The sequence below is a fragment of the Tinamus guttatus genome, unplaced genomic scaffold (genome assembly GCF_059628265.1).
Source record: "Tinamus guttatus ecotype Peru unplaced genomic scaffold, ASM5962826v1 Tinamus_guttatus_pri_ptg000716l, whole genome shotgun sequence".
Taxonomy (NCBI): Eukaryota; Metazoa; Chordata; class Aves; order Tinamiformes; family Tinamidae; genus Tinamus; species Tinamus guttatus.
The window spans coordinates 3,325,769-3,351,866 of record NW_028289250.1 but is presented as its reverse complement, the minus strand read 5'-3'; the positions used below and the strand labels follow the sequence as shown (position 1 = coordinate 3,351,866).

General features: G+C 36.8%; 1 protein-coding gene across 1 annotated transcript in view; it reads right to left on the bottom strand.

Annotated features, from left to right (window-relative positions):
* Positions 1–26,098, bottom strand: part of EPM2A (EPM2A glucan phosphatase, laforin) — a 40,164-nt gene that overhangs the window by 2,775 nt on the left and 11,291 nt on the right. The window contains exons 2-3 of the mRNA XM_088537052.1: positions 23,486–23,660; positions 81–322 (exon numbers count right to left, since the gene is read on the bottom strand). Of these exons, the coding sequence (XP_088393178.1) occupies positions 81–322; positions 23,486–23,660 (417 nt within the window). The remainder of the gene's footprint in view (positions 1–80; positions 323–23,485; positions 23,661–26,098) is intronic.

Genomic DNA, 26,098 nt, shown 5'->3' with positions numbered 1-26,098 from the left:
AGCAGCCAAGAAAAAGAGAAATTAGTAACTCAAAGGTTTTGCTACTGTTAATTTAGCTGCAAGACTGGTCTCAGCATTACCTTCAGTGCTCATGTCTGGGGTTGGCATCCAGACATAGGCAAGACCTTCCTCTTTATATAGTTTCATGAGGATTTCAGGGCTCATGGGTTCTGGGTAGCGGTTGCAACCCCAGGAATTCTGCACAATATCCCATTCGGTCTGGAAGTTCATTATAGCTGTAATACCCAGCTCGTGTTTTAGCTTGACAGTCACATGCTCCACCTGCCGAGGGCAACTTCCCAGCCAGATGTTTGGCAGAATTCTAGCATTGAGAAAACATTGTAGTTTTGATTAAAATATTTTTAACAGAGAAACTGATGAATTAAGTGGCATTCCAGGTTATCATCACTCCTGCTTATCATCATCACATGAACAGCGTTAAGCACACTCTTCTCACGTCATACAATAAACAGCTTCTTATTTCATTACAGTTTGTTTGGTGATGTTTGATGCTGAGAACCAAATTCCTAACCTACCATAAAGCGCCAGATAGTCTGAGAAAAAGTTCAGAGCATAATTAGTAGCACACATCTCCAAGGCACCCATCATTAATTTTGCACTGGAAACTTACTGACATCACAGATTAGAATAAGAAATCTTTGAAGATTTATGCAATTTGCACAAAAACAGACCTAACTGATACATGTAATCCAAAACTAAATTACTTCAGTAATAAGTCAAACGCACTGAGTTCTTCTAAACTTGTAGTTCACATTATAATGGGAAAAGCAGGCAGAAGGAAAAAAAAAAAAACAGCTTAAGCTTAAGACAATCTTCTCTGAGAAAGTACAAAAATGGCGGAGTCTAGTGGAAACCAAACATAGAAATACAATATATGTCTACTTCCTCAAGGCTTGAAGAATGAGAATTTTTTCATAACTGTAAAATGGAATGGCATTCATACTTCTTGTACCTATCCAAATCAAACCTCCACGACTTCAGTGTTTTGCCCGCAATTAAGAAACAATCAAATATCTCAGCAGACTTTGGCATCAAAATTAACTGAAATATTAAGAGCATTTTTTCAAATGGGTATACTTAATCTGCACATGAAACTAAGCTGCTGTTATCTAAAATGGTTAATTTCTATGCACAAATTATTAGTGGACTACCTAATTTGTATTTTGTATGCATAAACTTCTATTTTGAACATGCAGTCTACAAACTAAACAAAACATGCACACACAAGTCTACACACAACCACAACATTATTCATTGCAAAAAAAGTGAGCCCAAACTACAGTGAAAGCAAGATCTTCAGAAATGAAATAAGTCTACCGTGTATCTCCTGTGTTTTTTCCAATTTTAATCACAGGGACAAATGGGGGAACTTTTATTTTTATTGAGTAGCAGTTACTCACATAAGCAGCCCTTAATTCCGCTTGATAGGACTATCACAGTAATAAGTGCTTACTAGCAGTTAATTAAGCTCTGCAATTTACAATGATTAAATCCTGTTCCATTACTACTGAAAGGCTGCCATAAAGAAAAATTCACTCCAGGAGTTACCAATTACCAATATTTACTGTATTTCAGCTATGCCCATAATGAATGATGTACCAGCTACACAAACATTGTCTTTGGCCTTTAAAGCACCTGTTTTAGTGAGGCAAAGAGCTCGATGACAGTGTAGTGTAACCAGATCCCAAACTGTCTATCATAAAGTGAATAAAATTGTGATAATCTGAGTGAATAGATTACATAGTGATTAGATAGATTTTAAAATGATCATTTCAACCATGTAGTTATGAATGTGAGGTCATTAGAAGAGATTTGATTCAGTTTAAGTATTCTGCATCCATGTCCTGGTCTATATTAGCACAAGTGTACTTCTCACTGTAATATTCTTAAAGCATTAAGCATGCCTCAACTTGGATCTCAGAAATTAAGATTTACACCTTAAAGTCATTTCCTTTGTTACTACGCTTATAATCCTGAACATTGCCTTTCTAAAGGGGAGATGCCATAGACTGAAAAGAGCTCTTATATATAGGCTATATTTTTACTCTTGATTCTGATAATCCTACTGTGGGTTTTATTGTGCTAAGCGCCAGGAATAACATATACTTAATAAAGCTAGAAAATGGTAACTTTGGTTTTACAGCTCTTTCTTAATTTAAAAGTGTGATTTTTAGTTTTCTTTTTCCAGTGTGGTCTTGCTTCTTTAAGTTGAGACTGTATTTCACCAGGTATCTATATTTTGGCAAGGACAGAATTTGGCAGGCAAGAGAGTCACATAACACTGTTTTGAGTTGTCCAACAACTGCTGTTTTCCAGCTCTTCTCGGGTTTGTTTTGTTTTGTTTTTCCAGCAGTAAATTAAGTGATCCTTAAAGAACATTCAAAAATTATGTGATTGGTAAGCCTATAATCTTTTCAGCACTTAATTCAACAAAATTCTACCCAGAAATCTGTTTTAGCATTAAAAAAATTGCACTTCCTCATTGTATATGTCAACCTCCTCTGTTAGCAAGGGCAGTAAACTATGCTTGGTCTTAGATGGCTGGTGGTCAATTCAGTTACAGCAGCAATGAAAAAAAATCACCTAGAATAACACCATAAATATTCAGCTAACTTGCAACACTGAATCTTGTATCCTTTCTAAAAGTCCTTTCTTTAAAGCTAACTTCCACAAAGTTACTTACAGCCCTGTGCTTCAGTTACCCATCAGTAGCCTGGACATAACATTTACCTACCTCAAGGGGCCATCTGGGGATGAAATGAGCAAATGATGCTCAGATTCATGATAGCAAGGACTAAATATTTACCTACATGGGTATATACTCTAATCACTTGACATTCAGATCCCAGACTGAAGGCTGAAATGTTAAGAACCTGCCTTTTGGCTTGTAAATTGAGAAAACCAACAATGATTTATCACTAGCTACAAACAAATATGCAACACTGAAATCACTTGTATGGTTATTTTCCGGCTGTCATCACAACCTAAATTATTTTTAATAATACAGATATATATCACACTTGGCTACTTCCCCCAGGACCCTGCACAACCTAGATTAAATTAGAGCAACTCACTATGAATGTATCTGAAATAACAAATTCATCCCATTTAATCAATGCATATGCAAATAGTCTTCCCATCCATATGAAGAAAATGAGTCTCTTTATGGGGCAGATTCTCTTTCTTTTTTTTTTTTTTTTTTTTTGCTAGAAGAAATATATTCTCAAATAATGATGCATTCTACATTTCAATCTTAGACCTCCATATACTATACCAAAACTGTAGCCCAAGGGATCTGATTCACTGCAAGGGTGACCCACCTCAGAGGCATGTGGCTATCTACCAGACCACTGGGACACAGATGTCTGCTCTGCCTCGTAAGCAGCTCCTCTGTAACTTCTGCTCATAATGGTTTAAGGCAAACTGGCACCAATTTCATTTTTCCTTAAAATGCTGAGTTGTAAACAGGGATGACTCAGGTACCGCTTCAAGACCAGTTCGATCTCAGTGTAGTGGGAGCAGTTATCTTAAAAACTCTCCTAAAACCAGTCAACCCTTCTAAGGAGTAATAGTTTTTACAGAAATGGGTTGCATTCACGCCTTTGGGCAACACATTTCATTAGAACATCTATCGGACACAACATTTCAGAAGTCTATTTATTTCTTAAGTTGTCAACTTTAATCAAGAAAGAATACTTACTTTGCCAAACTAACATATTTTTTCACTGGTTATTGGCAACAGTGATCCATCAACCACTCTGTTTGTTTATATTGATAATATTTTTGACCAAGGTCCATCATATTATTTTAAATGAAAAGCGATGGATTCATCAAGGTTAACATGTAACTTCATGTTAAAGCTTGCCATTCACTTCAAGTGGGTGCACAACAGGCTTCCACAGATCCCACTAAGTCTCTGATAACAGAAAGATGAGTACTAATATATATACATGTAACAAAACAGAGAAATCTAGCTGAAACAAGAAACACAATAACTAAAAACGCTGTGTCCTCCCTTTGGACTTTTATTTCCTAAAGGTGGAGCATGCAACTACAGCTACATGTAACATGCAGCAAAACCTATTTTGCATTCTCAGAAGAGCAACCTGTGTAATTCAGGCTGATTTAGTCCTGGTGTTTTGTGTTGCCTGCACACATAGGCAGTGTTCCTTGAACTGAAGAAGCACTATTACCCCGATGGGAGTACATGCAAGCAGCCAGAAGGGACTGCAGGCCTGAGTGCAATTCAGCACTGCATCTAGTGAAGATTCCTTCAAACTGCAGTGCATTCCTGTTTCTTCAACTGATGACCCTGGAATAGGAAATGGTTCAGAATTTTCTGATAAGATGGGTTTGGATGGAAAAAGTTGATCTGTCTGAATCAAACTCTTGCAGTGAAAGATTGTTTTAGTTTTAATTAAAGTTAAACCAGAAAAGAATCTTAGCACATAGACTGAATGTCTGATAAGAAATAGAGACAGCTCATGTCAGCAAAGAATTCCTACCTCTCTTTCCCTATCTTTCATTTGACACAAAAGAGACATCCAAAAATATTGATTTGGGCATATTTAGAAGGAAAGTATAGGAAACGCCATCAGCTCCTTCAGCCTTGTCTTCTTTGTGCCAGGTGTACCAAATCACTTCAGTCCTTCTTTGCTCATCATATACTCATAACATTTGATCCTTCTTGTTTGCCTTTCTCTAAGATGTTATGCCCAACACAGTTGAGAAATGAAGGCATACCACTGCTGAGCAGAAGCCAAGATTACTTATTTCTTGAGCCCTATTGGCTATATGCCTATTTATAGCCCTTGGCTTTTGCTTTTACAGTACAGTACTGCTGACCTATATTCAACACAGAAGTCTGTCTTGAAGACAAAAAGAAACTTAAGGAGAGAGCAAAAGTTACCTGAAACTCAGACCTATCTAAGATTCTATTGGCCACTACTCCTAACAGTATAAAAAGTAACTAGAAGAATATGCAACATGATAGAAATGAGATTCACAGTTGACATGCATATCTTGGAATAAATAATCCAAATCTCCCACACACATGACTGGGTTTTAAGTTAACTGCAGTCAGAAAGGGAAATGGTGCATAACTGCAATGATGCTCGATGAAAGTATTGCTTTACAGAGAGGTCAAAGTAAGCAGTAATATTAGTCTATACAAAGAAATGGACTGAAAATAATAGAAAACTTATAACAGCCTTCCAAAAAAACAATGATCTTCTTCCATGCACTCAAACTTTGAATTTTCTATTAACTATTCTATTAACTATCAAAAAAGATACAGTAAAAATGAAAACATTCAAAATATATTAGCTATGAAAATACTTCCAGAAAAGGACAGACTAAGAATGAAGCACATTTAGGAGGGATTTGGATGACTGTTTAAGAATAAAGAATAAGGGAGAGGTAAATGAAGTGACCCCATCTATCCTCTCAAACTATTGAGCAAAGGGCTATCCAATGAAACTGGAGAACAAATATGAGACTAGTAAGAAAACTTTTTAATACACTACATAACCAATAGAAGTCTAAAAATATCAACAAGGCCAAAACCTTAACTACGTTTCCCAATGGACTCAAAGATTACATGTACAATGGGAGTGCTCCATACCATTACAAAAAATGGCAAAGAATTCAAACTTTAATATAGCTTCTGCTATACGACACTGCTCAAGGGTTGAGAAAAAAAGGCAGAAACTCTCTTCTCTCTATTTTTGATTCTTGCAGCTTCCTCCAAAATACGGACAACAGAGGCAGGTGTCAAAATGAATGAATCTCTGGTTGGATCTTGTACTGCAATTCTGGTTGCATTACATTCTCTTTAAATAAAGCTTGCAAGAACTGAGGGGTTATGACATTAGTATTGCATTGCACACCACAGGGGATGTGGATAAATGACTGTGGTCTTAATCCCCTTTTCTGCTGATTTACTGATAAAGTCTCCTTGCAGAAGGCTGAGGCTTTGTGATGAGAGGCTTGACTTCAGTAGGATTGACTGCATCTAGTCTGTGGCACTCAATTGCCCACTACGTGGACAAGCACCGTCGGCCTGATTAGAAGAGCAAGGTTTGATGGTACTATGGTCTAACCCACAGAACACCAGGATCTAACAGCCAGGCTTAATAACATCACTCGTATCACTAAAGACAGATTAAATGGTCATAACCTTAGCAGAAGTCACCAGAGAAAAGCACTGATTAATGATAAAAGTATACCCTGCTGAAATGACACAGCTGCAAACCCTGTAAAAACTACTTATGTTTTGAAAAAAAATTACTTTAGTTAAATGCCAAATGTAGAAGGAGTATAAGTCATTGCTTATAAATTTGTTCTATTTTACCACTGAAAGAGTACAGTTTATTTTTAAGTTAAGAATTCTACCTCAGGGTTTTAAAAGAGGAGAATTAAATAGACTACAATGTAGTTCCATTTTTTTCCCTTCTCACTTGGCACCATGATGAAAAGTAATTAAGTTCTGGCAAATTTTATTCTTAGATGTAATTTGGACTACTTATCTAGCCTCTCACATGGGAGCAGACTTGGCAACTAAGAAGAAGCACCTGCTTTTATCATTCTAGAACAACACTTTTGTAAGCTTGCCAATACAAAAAGTTTCTGAAGCTCTTGAATTCTGAGTGCTATGCTTACTAATATCTTATACATTCAGTGTTCACAAATTTACTTATCAAAATACCTCATTTGCTGATATATGAAGGGAGAACAAGCTATTAAGATTTGACCTTAAGTTGACAATGCATTAAAATAAAACAAGAAGTAAGAATAACACCTTACATATGAGTAATCTCAGTGTAAGGTTATACAGATATCCAAACATAAAGCAATTTCATTTGCATAGTGCCTTCAGGCTCTACTGATTTAGGATATTTCTGTAGCATTAGGTTGGTGGCACAAAAGGGCTGCTCTTTGTCCTACTTCACCCACCAGGTGAGACAAGGGAGCAACCAGACTAAAACAAAAGCACAGCCATGAACATGACCAACAAGAACCAAGTGTTGTTTTAAATCCATCACTATGGAACAGCAACTCAGTCTCATCCAAAGTCTTAAGCACTCACAGTGATGGCCACAAGTAGAGAAAGCAAGAATATCAGCTACTTTGGGAGAGAAAAAGGAAATATATAAAAAAGGAAATACAAAAGCATCAACCACACAAAGACAGAATGGAAGACAACTCCTTAGATATCAGACCTAACAAAAAGGTAGGCTTACAGTTAATTTTAAATCAAAAGCATCATCCTACTGTAAAAATGACAATGTTAGTAGAGTAATTAAGCAGTAACACTATTCTCAAGATACATAAAATGATGTTTCTATTTTATCCAGCACTGGTAAACTGTCAGTTGGAGGAATAAGTCCAATGGGTATTTCAGAAAGGAAAAGGAAAGTTATAGGGTGCAAAAGCAAGTAGCAAAACAATCAGAGAACCAGAGGGCATGTTTTCAGAGCAAAGACTGAAAGAACAGAGAGTTAATATCAAAAAGAAAATACTGAGAAGAAAAACGATAGCAGTTTGCAAACATAAGGAGATGGCAAAAAAGGAGCAGGATACTATTTCATCCTCTATATCTGCCATGAAGAGGACAAGAAATGAACTCGCATTGCAGCTAGACTTACGTTAACATTAGTAAAGTTTTTCAATTGTAAGAATAGTGAGATAATAGAATGAAAGAGTAACAGGCTTACATAACTGAGATGAGATCATATTTAAAATCATGCTGGATAAATTTGGAATGATTTAGACATAACTCCGATTAATTCAGAGCAAGAAAATGGATTGGATGCCTTTTTTGATGTCTCTTCTAGCCTATGATCTATGATGCTATAATCATAAACTTTAATTTCCATCTCTGGAATCACTACCCATATTAATTTATCAAGCTCCACCTTGCAATAATTAACGGTTCCTTGTCCTCACCGCCCTATTTTAAAGGTCATGCCAGAATCCAGACATCATTCCTTTGATGTCAGAAACCTTGTTCTAATTTACATTGTAAATTCATTCATAACCAATTAATATCCATTTGATCTTACAGAAGGTTCAATTTAAATAAATCTTCTTCCTCCCTTGTACTAATTCCTGAAATATATTTTATAAATAGCAATATATTCTCTTTCTTAAGTCTTTATTTAACTATGCTGTATATCCCAGATATCAGAATAAGTCAAGTTCTAGTAGCACAGAATTCCTTGCAAGCCAATTTTCTTACTCTGGGGTCCTGATAGCTACACAATCCCTGAAGGAAGCCTTCATTCAAAGTTAGCTTCCCACAGCAGTTTTTGATGAAGGCATATTTTATGTTAAGGATTACTTACACAGAATATAACAAACAAAAAGGATATTCTACCATTTACTATTTTAAATGGATTTGCAAAGCCAAATTTGCCATTCTTCCTGTTCCTATGATGCAAAGAGATTGTAAAGCCCTCCTAACAAGAAAACGTGCGGATTCTTTTTTTGTGGGATATCTCCTAATACATCCCAATTAACAGGGATTACGCGATTACCTCAAAGGTCAGATATTAATGGTATGAAACAAACCAGACTGATAAAGCTAAGCTCCTTCATGCCAGAATAGGAACATGCCCCAGACTTGCCCACCATGGGAAATGGAAGTGCAAAAGGGATTCTAAACCATCTCTGCTCTTCTGCCAAAAATAATAGCTTAAATGACATCTAAATTTTTCTCCAGGATAAATGGACATGCTCCACTGAAATCAATGTAATTGGTCTCATTATACTTGCAGTACACTTCACTCTATATGTGTTAAAAAAAAAAAAAAAAAAGAAAAGAAAGAAAAAAGAAAAAATCCCGCAGCTTTTCCATCCTCTTCTTTAACTCTCTCTACAAAGCTTGACGTCAATGAATTTATATCTTATAAAATCCTATAATTTATTTTTTCTCTATTTTAGAAATGACCTACCATAATTAACTTGGTTATACAAGACAGTACGTACACGACCAAATCTAATTTGTAGAAGTTAAAATACATTTTTTACATATTTGAAGTGAAATATTCTATTTCATATTGCACTTTATATTTTTACAGTGAAGGTAGGAAAATAAACACTTATATACAAACTGATACCTTGTAAGGCTAGATCTGTCTTTCCAGGTCTAACCTTATAAAATTGAGACATATTTCACATTCAAACATATGTGTAAAGTTTCTCCTGATTCCTAAGAAGCATGTGTATGTCACAGAAAGCAGAATTTGCCTTCAGGGGCCTTGACTCTTCTTGTACTTTCATTTGTATAAACATTATCTGAATCAAATGATGTATCATTAGTGAAAATAAAGCCTGAGAAGAGAATAAAGTTCCAAGAGTTGTACTGAACAATCTCAGAATCTGGTTCTGGAAATGACTTTTCAGTTGGCTTGTGGAGATTAATATTTAAGCAGCCTAATTAAAGAGCCTTGTCTCATGCACTGGTTGCCAATGGTTACTTCCTACATATGTCTCTGTTAAGTTGCCAATATTCCAATTTCTTTTGAATTAGAACAAATACTCAGAAACACAAGAACAACAGGCTGCTAGGCTAAGCCAGGTAGTAATGGGCCACGAATCTCTTGGCATTAGGAATGAGAATTTCTAACATTAACGCTTAGCAATGGGAATGATGCCACTGCTGGCAACTTTAAATTAAAGCATCTTAACAAAATTGTCTTAAACCACTCAGGATGAACTTTAATTAGTATTTGAGATATTTCAGGAATTGTTGGTGAAAATGTCTTCATTCAGAGTTTACTTATGAGTGGCTGCTTAGAAATCTCATCAGAAACTAACTGTGAAATCTAGACTGAAAGTAATAAGCTGTGAACTTACTTCTCAAAATGCTACTTTTCAAATCCGCTGGAAATGCTTTGCAACACTTCAGAAATAAGCACATCTTCATGAAAATGTGAAACACCTTCATGAAAATGAAATCAGTTTGTTGAAAGGAGGGCTTGTAAGCTAAATGGCAGCATATACACGTGTAGAGAATACTGTGATTGTGATTTCTTCAGAACTGGAAGACAGTCAGCAGAAGAAACACGTTCGTGACTTATGGTATCATTCAAAACCAATCCTTCTGACAGATTCTCTATCTGTAGTCACTCCTACAAAAATACTCGTCCAGAATTTATTAAAACATTACAGTTCATTTATATTAATCATAAAGAGAAACAGACAAATTCTAGAGCACCATGTACTGCTTGTGTTATGTGCACCTATGTGGCTATGCTAACCACGCCATAAGGAAGATCTCCAGCACTCAAAGATCAAATGAACAGCAGAGCATGAGATTAATTCCAACCCCCAGGTCTGCAGATTCTGGGTAATACAGATGGAGAGGCAGCAGTGAGCAGCTGGTCATCTTTTCACAGCATGCTGAGTGCTATGAGGATAGTAGTTAGTTCAGTACTGCTGCATAGTACTCTCCTAAAATGACTATCCCATTTTCAGTACTTCAACCAGTTCACAAAGACCTGGTAGATCATCACCATAATCCATGAAAATTAGCTCTATTTTCTCCCCCACTTTGGTTCCTGAACAAGAGGAGGAGGAGGAGGAGGAAGGGCAGAGTGACAGACACTGTAAGATGCCCCAGCCCTGGCTGCTGGAAGCAGGCTGTTCCTCCTGCTCCTTGGAGCACATCATCCTATTCTAAAGTCAGAAATGACTGAGACAGTAACAGAGTTGCTGAGAGGCCCCAGAGGAACTTTTAAAGTCTTCCTAATATAAAATTGAAGCATATTCTGAATTTCTGAAGAAGCCCTGAATGTCATAAGGCAAAAAAATCATTTGACTAAAAATTATAGGACCTAGCAGTGTTCCAGCTTTTATGAGAGAAGTGATTAACAATAATTACCATAGGTTGTCTACTCTATTAGGCTAACTTTTTTTTCAGATTTCTTATTTTTCCTAAGAGTATCATTCCACCTGTTTAGAAACAGGAATCATATGCACTTTTATTAACGATATTAAAAGTTATCCACTGTTACTGAAGTTTTCAGAAATGTGTTTATATTCTCTGCTGAAACATGACTTTTTAACTGTGTAAAACACAGTACTGGATAGGCTTCTTACCTAGACTGTAAGTAAATACAAGAAGCGTTTTCCTCCTTTCCAGTCACCAGAAGGAAGTCAGTATGACAGGAAGATCAGCAATTCAATCTTCTGCAGTGACGTGCAAAAACACAGAGTTGATGCTCTGTTTAGGAATGGCTCGCATCAAGCCAGCCCTTCAAGCTGTGAGCTGGCCTACAGAAATAAGGAACACTAAAGAAATTATTTTATTAATGAAAATGCATATCCTACTGAGTGAACTTGTACCTTGGGAGAATGGAGGCCTGGGATATCTGTTCTGAAGGGTTTTGAAAAGCAGAACCAGCGAAGCTAGACAAAGTAAAAAAAAAAAAAGTCTCCAGAACTTCCAGAACCGACAGATCTTTCCACAAGCTCCTGGTCCAGTCCCTATACTGAAAGGCAGCAGTCATAGAGACTTGTTGCTGCTCTGCACCTTGTGACTGGACTTTGTGTTACTGCTATCATCCGCCTTACTGCTGTTCCTCTTCACTCAATTACGCAATACATAAAAATATATATTGTATATTATGCAATATATATACGGATGGCTATACATGAAATTATGTTTTGTATTGAATCTATATTTATATTCCTTCTGTATTTCTCCTTTTTCTTGCTTTGCATACTTAAAATTATCTTTGATATTATCTGCTTTTTCCATATCAAAGAAAAAGGACATCCCTTTTATCCTGCAAACCATTGCATCTTTTGAGCCAATAAAGATGAAATCCACATTTCTTGTAACTTGGCAACCTCTCTGACTTTTGACTCAATTTTTATCACAGGTCACAAGAGGACATACATTAAACTTCTGAACAACAGCAGGGATTAAGTATCTGGCTCCCTGAAATTAAATTTTCCAAAGTAAAGGCATTAAAAGAGGAAAAAAACAGTTCGTCATTATTGCCTCTTACCATGTTCCCCAAAAGACAGACACAGTTCTTTTTCTCTCCTGTAGAAATAAAATTATTCACAGGAAAACACAGAAACCATTTGGTGATGTTTATTTACTCTTGGAAAATAAAATACTAACATTTCACAGCATCACAGAATCACAGAGTGGTTGAGATTGGAAGGGACCTCTAGAGATCACCTAGTCCAACCCCCCTGCTCCAGCAGGGACACCTAGAGCACGTGGCACAGGGTGGCATCCAGGCGGGTTTTGAAGATCTCCAGAGGAGGAGACTCGACAGCCTCTCTGGGCAGCCTGTTCCAGGGCTCTGTCACCCTCACAGGAAAGAAGTTCTTCCTCATATGGAGATGGAACTTGCTGTGTTTCAACTTGCACCCACTACCCCTTGTCCTGTTACGGACCACCACGGAGAAGAGCTTGGCCTCCCTACGTTCACCCCTAAGGTACTTGTACATGTTGATCAGGTCTCTTCTCAATCCTCTCTTCTCTAGGCTAAAGAGGCCCAGCTGGCTTAGTCTTTCCTCATACAATAGATGCTGATTTCTGAGAGAAAATTCAGGAAAATAGAGGTACATTCAAGTTGTCTCTCTAGTGATATGGAGGAAGTTCCTTAAAATCATCTTGCAAATGTCTAGAGCATTCAAGCATTAAAACTTGCATTTATATCAGCAGTTATAAAAATTAAACAGAGGGTATCTATGAATTATCTTTTTAACATTTTTTTCCATTTCATCTAAATTGAAACAACCATACAGAATTTATTTTGTATTTTGTAATGTAGAAGTTATTCATTTCAGAACACAGCCTACACTAAGTAAGTAAATCATAAGCCAGTGGTAACAGCAAACTGCTGATGGTGTCAGCTCTCTTATCTGAAGATTGAGAGCTCTTTCATTCTAGAATATTTCTGGAAGCAGGTTTTAAGAGTTGTCTGACTGCTTTGTAGGCAAATCTGACCTAGGAATCGTACCTGCTAAAAACACAGAAAGGCCATTTCGTGTTTCACTACACTGCCAAGGCAAGTCCTTCACTAATTTTGCTGCCGGTTGTCTTGGAGTGTTCTTAGCGGAGGTTTTTCGATAGTAACTAACATCTGAATTTTCCCTCTCCTGGTAAGATGATTAGCAATAAGAAAAAAATTGAGTTCACAACCTGTGTTTCTAAAAAGCGGCTTCTGCTATCTTTAGATAAACTATATTAACAAATCCTGGCTGTTACAGGCCACCTAATAAATGCATGTAAAAGAACACAAGAAATAAATATCTGCCAGATAATTGGAGCATCATATTTAGTGGAAGAACAGTGCAACGTCCTCCCACCATGGTCCCAACTGTGAGGGAAATTGCCCAGACTCTCACCAACGCAATCAATTCCTTTCACAGCTGGCAATGCCTGCAAATTGCTCTCCAAAGGAGAAGGAGGTTTACTCTGCCGAATGTTTAAGAGGCAGGAAAAAGGGATGAGGTCTTTCAGAATAGCAGTGAGACCCCACACAAAATTCATGCTTAATAGACTATTAGTATTTGTGTTTTATATCTGACAGAGAAACAGACCAAGTAAGTATGCTTACTCCTTCTTTTTTTTTTCTCTCTCTTTTTTAAATAGAGTGTGCCTAGTTTTTCTCCCCCATTTCTTCCAGGATGATCTGGAATTGTACGTTTTCCTTAAGAAATAAGGAAACTTTTTTTGCATAACAGCACAGACATGAAAAGATCTCTTTTAGAGAGCCACAGATGTTTTAACCAAATATTACCCACTACCACCCAGCTGACGAAAAGCTTTCATCTTGCCATTAACAGTCTTGGTTTGCTGCTTTTAAACTTCATTATGGAAATCATTCATTTCTGAACAATCACCTCTTTAAATAATTAAATTTCTATCAAATAGCAGTTCCAAAGACCACTTAAAAATGGTAGAATAGAAAAAGAAAAAACAGATTAAAAAACAGCTGAAAATTGCAAGATTATCACATATCACGGTAAATTCTCCTTTAGCTTGCGGTGCTGTTGCCTACCCCCTGTTTTGAAATTACTTGGTTGGATGACTAGTTCTTTTTTGTTAGGTCCTTATTCCAGGTTTCCTCCTAAAGCACCTGACAAACCACAAGCTGCTGGCACCTAACAAACAGCCAATTGCCTCCATCAAAGGTGACACGTCTTTGCAACTTTCCCTGTGGCAGGCCCAGTCCTGCTCAGCTATGGATTTATTACCAGGTATTTCTGCACACTGAATTTAATAGGATTGGCGTTACTCTAGATTTAAAGCTGTAGTGGTAAGCCACTGTTATTTGTGGAGAAAGTCTCTTTTCCTGGTTCACACTGCGAAGCACAGCTTATTCCTGTCTTTCTCCTGACAGTGATTTATCAGAAGACACTGAAAAATATCCATCTCGTGAATGGCAGTTGGCAGAAAAGATATATTGTGCTCTTGTTTTGGTTTTGATGTGTTTTTTTCCCAATCTGAACAACAAATAATTTGTATTCTGGATCCCAGAAGGGTCCAAACCAAAAAGAAAGAAAACAGACCGCCACTGTTACTTCTGTTTAGATTCACATAGGAGGATGAAAAAAATGACTGAAGAAAACAAACACTACCCTACATAATAACCATATTCAGATTGATAATAAATATATATAAAAAACAAAAGTAAAATTCACTCAGCTGATCAGAAGCATATGGAGGCACATTCAATTTATATATAAATTACTTAGTTTCCAGAGGAAGGTCATATCCTAAAAATGCTGCCATTTAGAGCCTTGTACAACATTACAAGCATCAGGATTCTTGCTGTGGTCTCATTTTGCCATGGCTGCCACACATATGCTGGCAATTCAGCAGTGGCACCACACAGAACTCAAAAAGCTCATCCCATCCTTGTGACATGAAATTCTATTAACTTCCAAGATGAAAGTATATTAAGAGCTTTGCTCTCTTTTGCCTAGGGGATCTCAGTCTTTAGGGTTTCTAGCAACAATATCTGGAAGTTGATGCATATTCATAGCACCTCCCTAGCCATCAAAGTTTGGAAGCTGACTGGTTCTCAGCTGATATGCTTTGACATTAATTCTGAATATGATTCAGAACATATTTAGGAATAACCCATTTTTTCAGATGTTGTACATCTGAAACATTTATTTATTTTTCCATGCAGGGGTGAGAAACAGAAAGAACTTCACAGACTTGCTTACCCTTATGAAGAGGAGGAGAGCAAGGAAAGCTAGCAAACAAGAAATAATTAAATTGCTTTTCAGCGTAGATGAGCGCTAGACACTATTTTGCCAAATTCAGTAATTTCTAAACTGTGAAAATGTTCTATCACTAATCAGAAATAGTCTGGTTCCCATCAGAAGTGAAATCCACATATCTGTGTATGTGTGTGTGTATTCTGATTGGGCTAGAGTTATTCTAGCTGCTCTATAATTTCAACCAATGTAAAAATTGCATATTAAAACATTTCTAAAATGTTATGCTATTTAGACTATAAAATAGCAGATCAAAATTAACTTATCAATAATGATGACCACATACATTGTAACTCTATAGAAAGAGGAAAAAAATTCTTGGAAAAGCTGGTGAACATTAATGTTGTCTGCTATTTGAAATTTAGCTGAAAGTATTGATAGCACACACAAGTTCGCTACAGTTTTTAGTGCCAATGACTGCCAAACTCATTCCCCCTCAATTTTATCACATTTACAGAGATAATCTACCGTGAGTCAGCCATTACTTCAACAGTGTCATCCTCATGTCTAGACACTATTTGGTGTCCCTCAGACACTGCAGTGTACCGGACAGCCTGCTGGAGAGAGGCCATTCATCAGACCTAAGACGGGAGTTTCTGCAGGTAGAAGTACTAATGGGAGTTCAAAAACTGATGACAATCATGCAAAAATCTGATCACTTACTTGCAAAATGCAAACAGATGCAAAATTTATGGCATCTGTTCTGATGCTAGATTTGCTTTGTTATTATGGCACTTATGAAAAATCTGATTAAGAAATAGCTAAGAATTCCCATCTCAAGCTCCTTTCTCATGCCCAGATGGTAGGGCATAGTGAGGTACTCTAGAGCTACTTTGACGACTAATATTTGTCTATACTCAGAAAACAAAATGATCAAAAAGAGACTTCGCCCGATTCAGTTTATTCACTGTATTACAGAGTGACAATGGCTTCTGTGATGTTCAGGATGTAGGTTCGTATCAGTTACACATAAAGCATCATCTATACTATTACTTTGAAAGAGTTAAAATAGACCAATTTTTTTGTAATACAGAACAATAGGGCTTTATTACTATTATTATTCTAAGCTTCCAACAGATTCCTACTTAGCAAAACCAACTGCAAGTATATTTGTTGGCGATGCATGCACATCACTGAGCTACATTGAAGAGGCATCAGCAAGGGCTAGACATTCATTTATTGGCACTGCTCTATGAGGTCTAGCACAAGCGAACAAGCAGGGGCATAGGGCAGAATTGAAGAGGTGAGGAAATTACAAATTCCAGTTAGGCATTTCCCATTCTTGCGAGGACAGGGAGAGGACAGCAATCTTCTCTGCCTGGTAAAGCGCATATCCTTACCCCAGGCCTGTGAAAGTGCCCTGCTACACCGAGGGACTCGACCAGCTCAACGCACTCCAAAACTGGCCCTTCAGCAATCTCCTCTGGCAAATCCTTCCAACAGCAATGACAACTGGGACAACATTTTGCATGTGCCAGTGAAGCGGTGGTCACAGTTGGCTTCTCCCACTCCTTCCAAATTATCGGGTGGTGACTGCCAGTCTGCATGCAGGAGTCTCTCCTCGCTAAATGCAAAAGTTATCTACTCCATCAAATACAGGCAAACAATCTTCAAATGCCAGGGCTGCTGTGGTAACTTGGCATGTTTTGTTTAAATAGGGCTATTTTACAATCAGAATACCTCTACACTTTACTACAGTCACATCTGTGATCAACTGCTGACACACACAAATTATGTATTTCTGTGCAAAATTCATTAAATTGATTTTTTTAACCTAAGCAGGGTATCATAGATTTAGGTATCCCATGTAGGTGCCATATTTTTCATGTCAAAAAAAAAATCACCAAATGTGGAATAGCAGCACCAGTTTTCAAGTTTAAAGAGGAGAGACAGAGGAAAGCATATTGTTGGCAGCAGAACTTATCTTTTCCTTTCCTTCGTCTGAATGGATTTACCTTCAGCTTAGCACTGCAGGATGGTCATTCGTTGAGAGGGCACAATGTGGAGAGTTCATGAAAGGGAAATATTTAGTTTGGATCAGCAACAAATGTAGAAGAAAAACGCATCTGCTACCCAATACAGGCAAACACTCAAAATAAATAAATGTAAAAAAAACAGGGACTTTGGAAAGAAATAAACTTCTGAGTTTATAACATAAAGGTTGTCTACCCACTCTTGCTCCTAGTCCATCACACAAGCAGACCTGCACATTCCTAATTTTGAAGACGTTAAATTGAAAAAAAAATAACAAAACAACAACAACAAAAAACTTCTTATACTGATTTGAAGTGTCTTTCCTCCCTAGCAGAGGATAAAACATTTTGCAGTTTCAGGTGAGGGTGATAACTCAAGGCGTTATCTGCTCACCAGAAGGGGCGAGACCAAAATGAAAGATATACAGCGATAGAAAAATGCAGTTTTACAAAAACACTGCAAGAGGTTATTCCGTTGGTAAATAAATATGAGATCAAATTTAGATTAATTTAAGACTGCCGCTCAGTATAATGAAACAAAATTCAAGCAAGTGGTCAAATGACCCGTTTCATGTGATAAACATCATACAATATGGTTTAGAATATTTTGACTATTTAATGTATAAAACTGCTTTTACAGTTAAGATTCCCAAGTACTGACATCCACTGAAATCAGGGGACAAACTCCTACTGATGTTTTATATTTTTAATGAGGATTATTTTACTGGAATACAATGGAAGACACTTTTTCTGGAGCTCGTTATTTCTTATTCTTTTCTCTGATATTCTTGCCACAAGTCCTCTTTAAGCACAGGGAAAGCTGGCTCTCAACTTTTCATATTATTTGTGGTAATCCCACTAGACATCATCACCTCTTTTCTTAAATTATAATGTAGGCATAAAGTATCAGTTCAGCTTTCTAGTAGAGTAGCACAGTTCACTGCATAGTAGGGTTTTGTGTGTGTCTGTGTGAGTTTCCCCTCTAAAGCTCTTTTTGTAATTCAGTAATAAGAAAATTATGCCTGAATGACACTTCATACCAAAGGACATTTTATTTTATTTTTGAATTAAAACCAGTAAGTCAGAAGACAAAGTCAATGCGAGCTAAAGGACTGAAAATAAAACCTCTCAATTTTTTTTTTCAAGTGCATAATTCAAAGATAATTCTGACTTCTTTTTGAACTGAGATGGAAATTTTCCATCAATATAGACTAAGAATAGGATACAAAATCAAGAAGACACCCAGCTTTGAGTAGCTACAAAGGGGTGTCTTCAGGCCCAGCAATGCTCTATGCACTGCTTGAGTGCAACTTTCCACTGATGCCTGAGATGTCCTATAACATCTGTATGTGGTTCACAGATGTGAGCTAAGAGCTGTAAGAGACCAATTCTTGTAATGCAGCAGCTGAAGATTAGACAAGAGTTTCTGGAACATTCAAATGACACTAAACATCAACATTCAAGCAACTAGAGCACTGGATTTTTAAACTATCACTATAAATCAATAAGAGGTCTCATTAAAGTAAGTCAGTGGAGTTTGGAAACCAATTCTGTTCACTCTAAAGTAGACACCTAGTTGCCAGTTACTTGAATTGCTAAATACAGACATCCACATTTAGTGGTCTTAATCTCAGACTAAGTTCTACCATAGATGTCTTAAAAAAAAAAAAAAAAAAATCACCCAATCCCAACATTGTTTCAACATTCCAGCAGCCACCGCTGTTTTTCAATTAAGTTGGCAGAAATCACACTCCTCCCCAGTGATTCCCAGGTAAAATATATCCAACCATACTCTTGTTTTTTACCCCAATTAAAAATGCATGTCAATCAAGTAAACATTCGTTTTCTTCACAGGAAAATTAATACAGACAAGAGGTAACTCAGTGTTCATCAAAAGAATTCTCCATCAAGCTTTAGTGCCTCAAAGGGTAAGCAACAAGCAGCTGGATAATGCCCTGGATTACTCCTCACTCCCTTATGTTGTTTCTACACTAGCATTTTAGTACATATCAGAAGTGCAAATTTGATGTGAATCTCCTAATCATTTCCACTATGACACTTCACCTCACGTTTCAGAGCAGTTTAAGAATGAACAAAACACATTACTTTCAGATAAAGCTCAACTAAGACACATTCTGGAAACTCCCCTGTGCCACCTTGGCCACTAACAAACTTTCAGACCCTGTGAACAGCCTAGAGCTAGTAAAACACACTGAAATGCAAATAGTACATTTCACAGCAAGTCCTTAGATGTTCTGCTGTGCAGACTTACTCGGGTTGAGCTGCAGGACTTCCTAACACAGGCACAGCCTCAGAGCTCCCCCTTGACCACACAGCCCAACCCATGGCTTGAACAACGTGGGAAACACAGATTGTCACGAACAAAACCAGTACCAAGACAGGGCATGAGGACGAGGATGCTGAGCTGCCAGTGCCTGCATGATGCAATGAGAGTAGAGAAATTGCCAGTGAGAGTAGGAAAATTGCTTCAAAGCACTCAAAAAGACTACATCATAAATTGAGTTTGATTTCCAACAATCAAGAAGAAAACAAATTACCTAGTACTGCCAAGCACAAGGGTTTCTTTTCTCTCATCTTTTGTTTTATCCTATGGGAAAACTCAGGGACCTAAAAACTGGTGATAGGAACACATTAGCCAAGTAGCCCATTTCTTGGATTACATCTGGTAACTGGAACATCCCAAACATTCTATAATCTTGAAATTTTTAACCAGTAAATTGCACTACAAAAAATATATATTCAAAAACTGTTAACATCAATGAGTTACTCTCACGTAGCAACTTCGCTATTGTATTTTTTAAAAAAAAAGCATATTCGGTTTTCAATGTAAAAGAAAAAAAAAAGGTTCACCAGCATTAAAAATACTTCAACTACAGATTGGCTGGCTCTTATCAGTCAGTCTGAGGAAATTTACAGCCTGCCAGTCTGAGGAAATTTCTTACAGAATCCAGTTTATTTTCCCACAGCTGTGTTGCTTTGCAAAGCATTACAAGTATTTTTTTTATCAGAATTTGGAGATAGATTCACAAAAAGTATGTACAATGAATGAAATGATAGTTACGAAAGCTGTAAATTTGAAACATGGATTATTAAAGTTCAGACACGATAAAGGACATTTAAATATATATCCTAAAATTAAAAGGTGATGGTCATACATCATTCTCAAATGAGTCGGCAAAAGCTGTGGGAACTGAGTCTCAGATCTGAGCAGGGTGGTAAATATGGATTTAAATCTGAAAATGGTAACCTCTAACTAAATGTCCTTTCTTCTCAGTGATATCCCTTCCTGCAGTACCTAATTCTGTCATAAAGGGTCAATGTCTCAAACATATTATGTAAAGATTTTGTAATTTCAGTTATCATCCCCTCTCTGTCCTTACGTAATGCTCTTTTTCTGAGAATTGCTGAAGTTTTTATGTTAATATTACGGCTTATAACACCCTGGAATTACTAAATTCCACCTTTCACAGATGGAGCTGAAGCAGAACTGAAGCGACCCAAATATACAGATTTTCTGAAGTCTTCCTGCCCCAGGAAAGAAGGCAGTAACTCTTATTTTCTTTGGAAAATGATTGTGTCCTAAATGAATACTCCTGCAATTTGAAGGCACCTTATTGCTATAATTTGTAACAGGAAAACTGTTACTTTTTTCCTGAATGAGATTTCAGCGATATGTGTCATGTCCAAAACAAGTGAATTACTAATAAGCAATACTATGGAGATAACAGCCATGACTGTAGCTGAGAGTGACTTACATTTCATACTTAAAAAAATGAATTCAAATATATTTCTTTAAAATATACAGCATAAAAGATGAACATAAAGGAGCTGTTTAGATACAAATTTAAATAAAAATTGACTGGTAAGTTAAATAAATTTAAAATCTGATCTCTCGAAGCATTTCTGTCAACTTGACCATTATTCAGAATGATCTGGGGCACCAAGAGGAAGTAGATTCTTCTCATACTGCTAAAACCCATATAAAATTTACAAAAATACTTAATGAAGAAATATGGTAGTAGTGAAACTAGGAACAAGTGTTTCTAGTTGTTGTGACAGATTAGATTATACAGTTAACTCTAAACACACAAGGACTGGTTGTTTTTTGATCTTTTTTTTTTTGTAGGAATGGCATTCTCCACTGTAGAATCAATACAAAATAAAGGCATTTTCGTCAGCTGTTTTGCCAAAAAAAAAAAAAAAAAAAAAAAACCAAACAAACAAACAAACACCTAGCCAGTAGGCTTTGGCTGCTTTATTATAACCAGTGAAGTGATGAATCTGCACAAGTGTTAATAATCAAAAAGTCATTTAAGCCTGCATAACTTCGAAGTACTAAAAATAATTATGCAACAGCACTGTTATAGGCCTGTTCACTTAATATAGCTTAAAGAAATAAGAACTACCCAGTGAAGATGCACATACAACTTTAAGGCTGCCTTGTAGTAAGTTATATATATGTAAGAAGGGAAAAGAGGAGGAGGCCCTTATTCAGGAATAAAAAAAAAAAAAACACTTAGTATATTATTACATAATTCAGAAAAAAAATCCCTCAAATATTAAGTGGAATGTGCAGTTCTTTACCTGATCTTGGAAACATATACCCATGCCGATAAGACAGTATTAAATGGATCACTGCTGCCTCAAAAATGAAGACAGGTTATCCTTTTGTGCTTAAATAGTCTCTGACAGTTGGCCTTTTATTTTTTTTCCTCCTTTCTCAGCTGAAGATTATTTGGGACTGATGATTCTGCTTTGGAGTAAACAAGATCTTCTCTCTGATAGAGTACTTGAAATGGATACTTAAGACACAGCTAACAGTAGAGTCTGTCAGGCATATTAAATAGCTAGTATATAAATGCCAGGGACAAGGTATAAAGGCATAGGGCCTAACAGTGTTTATGAATCTGCTATATTTGGAAAGATACCAAGAGAAGAAAATCTTTCCCTCATATAGCAAAAATGATGAGAAGAAGAAAACTCTGCTTCTACATCGTTTGGCTGTTCAGAGAGAAGAACAGAAAGAGAAATCAAGTCTGTGAGCATGGAGTAGCTGAAACACCATTCCAGAGGAAATCACCCAAAGGAAAGCTATAATCCACTGGAAGGAAGAGAGAATTTGCCTTTTTCAAGAAAGGGGTATTCCGCTGGGATCATTAACCAGTATGAGCTACACATGGCATATCAGCATTGCCAGCTGTGATGCAGCCATGTCCACAACTGGGGACAAGCAAAAGTTACAAATGGTCCCCAAGTGCCACACTGCTAATGACCAGCACTGAGACCACTGCCTGTAAGCACAATCTGTGCTTTATGTGCAGCACCAAATGAGGCTTATCACCTTCCCTTTAAGCATCCCTGGCTCTAATTCAGACCAGGATACTTCACTGGGGAGGTAGCACACAGGTACTTCGCACTTCCTTTCAGCACAAGCAGTAGAAGTCGACATCTGCTCTTAGAGAACCAAGTGCACTCCTTTCCCTCAAAGAACACGAGTGGGTCTAGCAGCACTTCTTGAGCCCAGTACGTCAAAGGCGAGCAATAATCACACACACACACACACACAAAAGAAAAAAAAAGAAAAAAAAAAGTTCTTGGGAGCCTTTTAGGCACAACAGGACAACAGGCAGCTGTTGTCTGGGAATCAAACTGGATTCCACTGAACCGCAAGGAGGTATAAACTTTTTAGGACTAAAGTTTAGCATTTTTAAAGGGCTTGCATACACTGTATTTTATGCAACAAATCACCTTTAACAGCTGTTACTCATAGCAGTTGCTGCTACCACACACAAGCAATAACATCACATCTTAGCTTTCCGGGATACATCCTTTTTGTTTCCCCAAAATATATTCCTCAACAAAATAATCCCAAATACATGGGAATATGTGTATTATACTTATGCATATTAATGTGTGTATGTGGACAAGCATTTGAAAATAACAGTGTCTCATAAAATTTACCCATAAATTACTGATAGGCATTTTTGGAGGTGATGCCATTTAACACAGCTTTTCACAAGCTGACCGTATCATTGAACTAAGAATGTCTCCTTTTTACTGCCAAAAATGATGTTTAACTACAAAGAGGCATTCAATTTTTGTTCTGAAAGGGCTGTTTTGTACATGCTCCCACTCTCAATTCAGAGCCCAAACCTGTGGATATCATGTCAATACAGAATTTCTGTCTGAACGCTTGGACTTCTTTCTTTTACCTGGAGTAATGGATAGCTTGATGTCCTGCAATATTAAAATAGAAGTCGGTTGTATGCTTCATCTCATCAGTATGTCCAGAGACTTCAATCCAGTGTGATATTGGGAGGCAGTAAACTCCATCTACTACATTGCTCTGGTCATAAACACTGCTTCGATCATGATGGGGCCCATTTCCTAGAACAGAAGAAAAGACGAGTGCAGGCTGTGACTCCAGAAAAGCTTTGAAAGATTTGTAGGAGATGTAAACTTAGTATTTAATGCCCTTGCCTTAAATGGTGGCCGCTATCTGTTTAGACTGCATTTCTCAGAACACATCAACAGCTGAAATAGTTGGAAGAGAACCCCCCTGCCACAAAATAAACATTCAGCACTAAAACCAACTACTGGAAATTATTTTGAAGGCATATTAAAGCCATACAAGATTCACAAACCATGAATAGCAGCACTTATAATTTCAAGAATAATTAATTTCATTTAAGTTCCTGGTTCACCCTCTGATGATATTCGATCTTATGGTTACACATTTCTGCTTCCTGCCTTCCAGCTGTCATCCTTCTGAGATCCAATCCTAGCTCTGATCCAGCACAGCTGCACAACCTTGCCTCAGACTCCCAAGGAAACCGCTAAGCTCTGAGAAAGACCTCGGGAAAACACACAGAATACAACCCTGCAACATAAGAAAGGTAGAACTGCAAACAGAGGTAGTGGTGATGAGACTTGAATTGTTACCAGATGAAGGATTCAAGAGGAAAAACACTACCACAGAAAGGTATAAAATCCTAATGGAGAAAAATAGGCAGACGGAAGATAGTAACGGAGCAGGAACTAAGGTCTGTTTCAGATCTTCACCTGACTAACAAGTGTGTCGCAGCCAAGACTCTCTGAGTGTCTTACTGGGGACAGCAATCGCATTAATGACTAGAATAGCAGCTCGCCAAATCCTACCTGTCCCTTGTATGCTCATGAGATGCATGTGTCCTGCTTACAGAGTCTCTTCACACACAGAAAAAGTCACCCAAAGATAGACAGGAGGAGACTGTTACAGCTGCAATCCTACGGGACCACTACTACCTACAATGGCTTTCGCTAAAATACATTTTTGTTCCCCACAGTCTTCTGGTATTTAATATCTACTACCTTTACATCTTCTTTATAGCAATAGTGTGAGCATTTAGTGCAAACAAGGCAGCCAAATTTAAACACCCTGCCATAATAAGCAATCTGAACTGAATTGGGTCATGTCAGTAATCAAAATGTTTTCTGGCTTCAAAAAATGTTATTTTCATGCATATTCATTCGCTCCCCACCAAACACATTTTTAAATAGGGTAATACTTACTGCCATGTAGGAATTATTGTACAGATTAGAAGTGACCTAGTCTACGGCTTGATTTAATGTAAACCTGTTACATTTATACATTATTAATGATGCTAGAACATTTCTGAGTAAAATTATGCCTGAAGGAATAGCTTCCATTTCACCCTGCATGTAAATCTAGGCCTGGCTTCCAAGCATGACATTTAGGGATATTTACTGTCTAAAGAGCCTTTTAGGAGCTGTTAGAGAATAAGACTATCACATAAGAGCTCAAGCCATCTTCCTGTTTCCAGGTGACATGGAGCACTTTTTATACTAATTGTGAAGGATTACATTTGTTTTAATAAGTATTATTAACAATTAATTGATGATATTATTAAATATGAACTATTAACTATTACATATAAATATTTGAATAAAATGTGGCATAAATATTAAATATTATTTAAAATATTTATTAAAAATTAATATGTATGCTATGCCTCTGAACCATGTGTAGCTGAACCATTATGTACCTTATGCAAAGGTATTTTGGATAAATAAAATGAATAAAATCAGTAATATATCCTGAAGCTTCAAATTATATTGTTATATTTTTATTTCATGTTTGAAATTGGTTATATTTTTCTTACCTCTTTTAAACCATAATATTTGAAGACAGCAGTGTACATTCACAAATAGAGTAAAAAAAAGGAGAAAAAATGATTATGACATTATGTACAAGAGTGCATCTTAAAACACAATGATTAGCATTGCTGATTTTATACATCCTTTTACCTTCTTTTTAAGTTATTACTTATTACTTAACCTCGCTCCTTTTTATTTCAAGAAATAAAGAATAAAGTTAAAGTCACTATTACTTCTTTAATAAAGACTTAGTCTTTTATTTAATAAAGTTTTAGTAGTATCAGTAAGGCTGGAGGATCTAATTTAAACTTGGCACTGATTTACTCATTTTTTATTTGTGATGTCATTTTTCCACTGTTATTTCTTCAGTATTTCCATTAAGAATTATTCCAGATTTAAAAAATAAGAAATTTAGAGCTTGATTTCAGTTAAAATATTCTCACCAGTCAGAACAGAGCTGTTTAAAAAAGGCTTTTAAGTTACATGAAAATGCTTTGCATAGTTCTCTATGTCTGAATTTAAATAGAGAGAAATTGTTTGGTAGTACATCTGCCACATTGTCTACCACCTGCATTTACCTGCATGACAGCTCGACTTCCTAAATTCAGCAAAATCCTTCGAGCCCCAAATTTTACATCTTGCCTTCCGCATTTCACACTCTGACAACC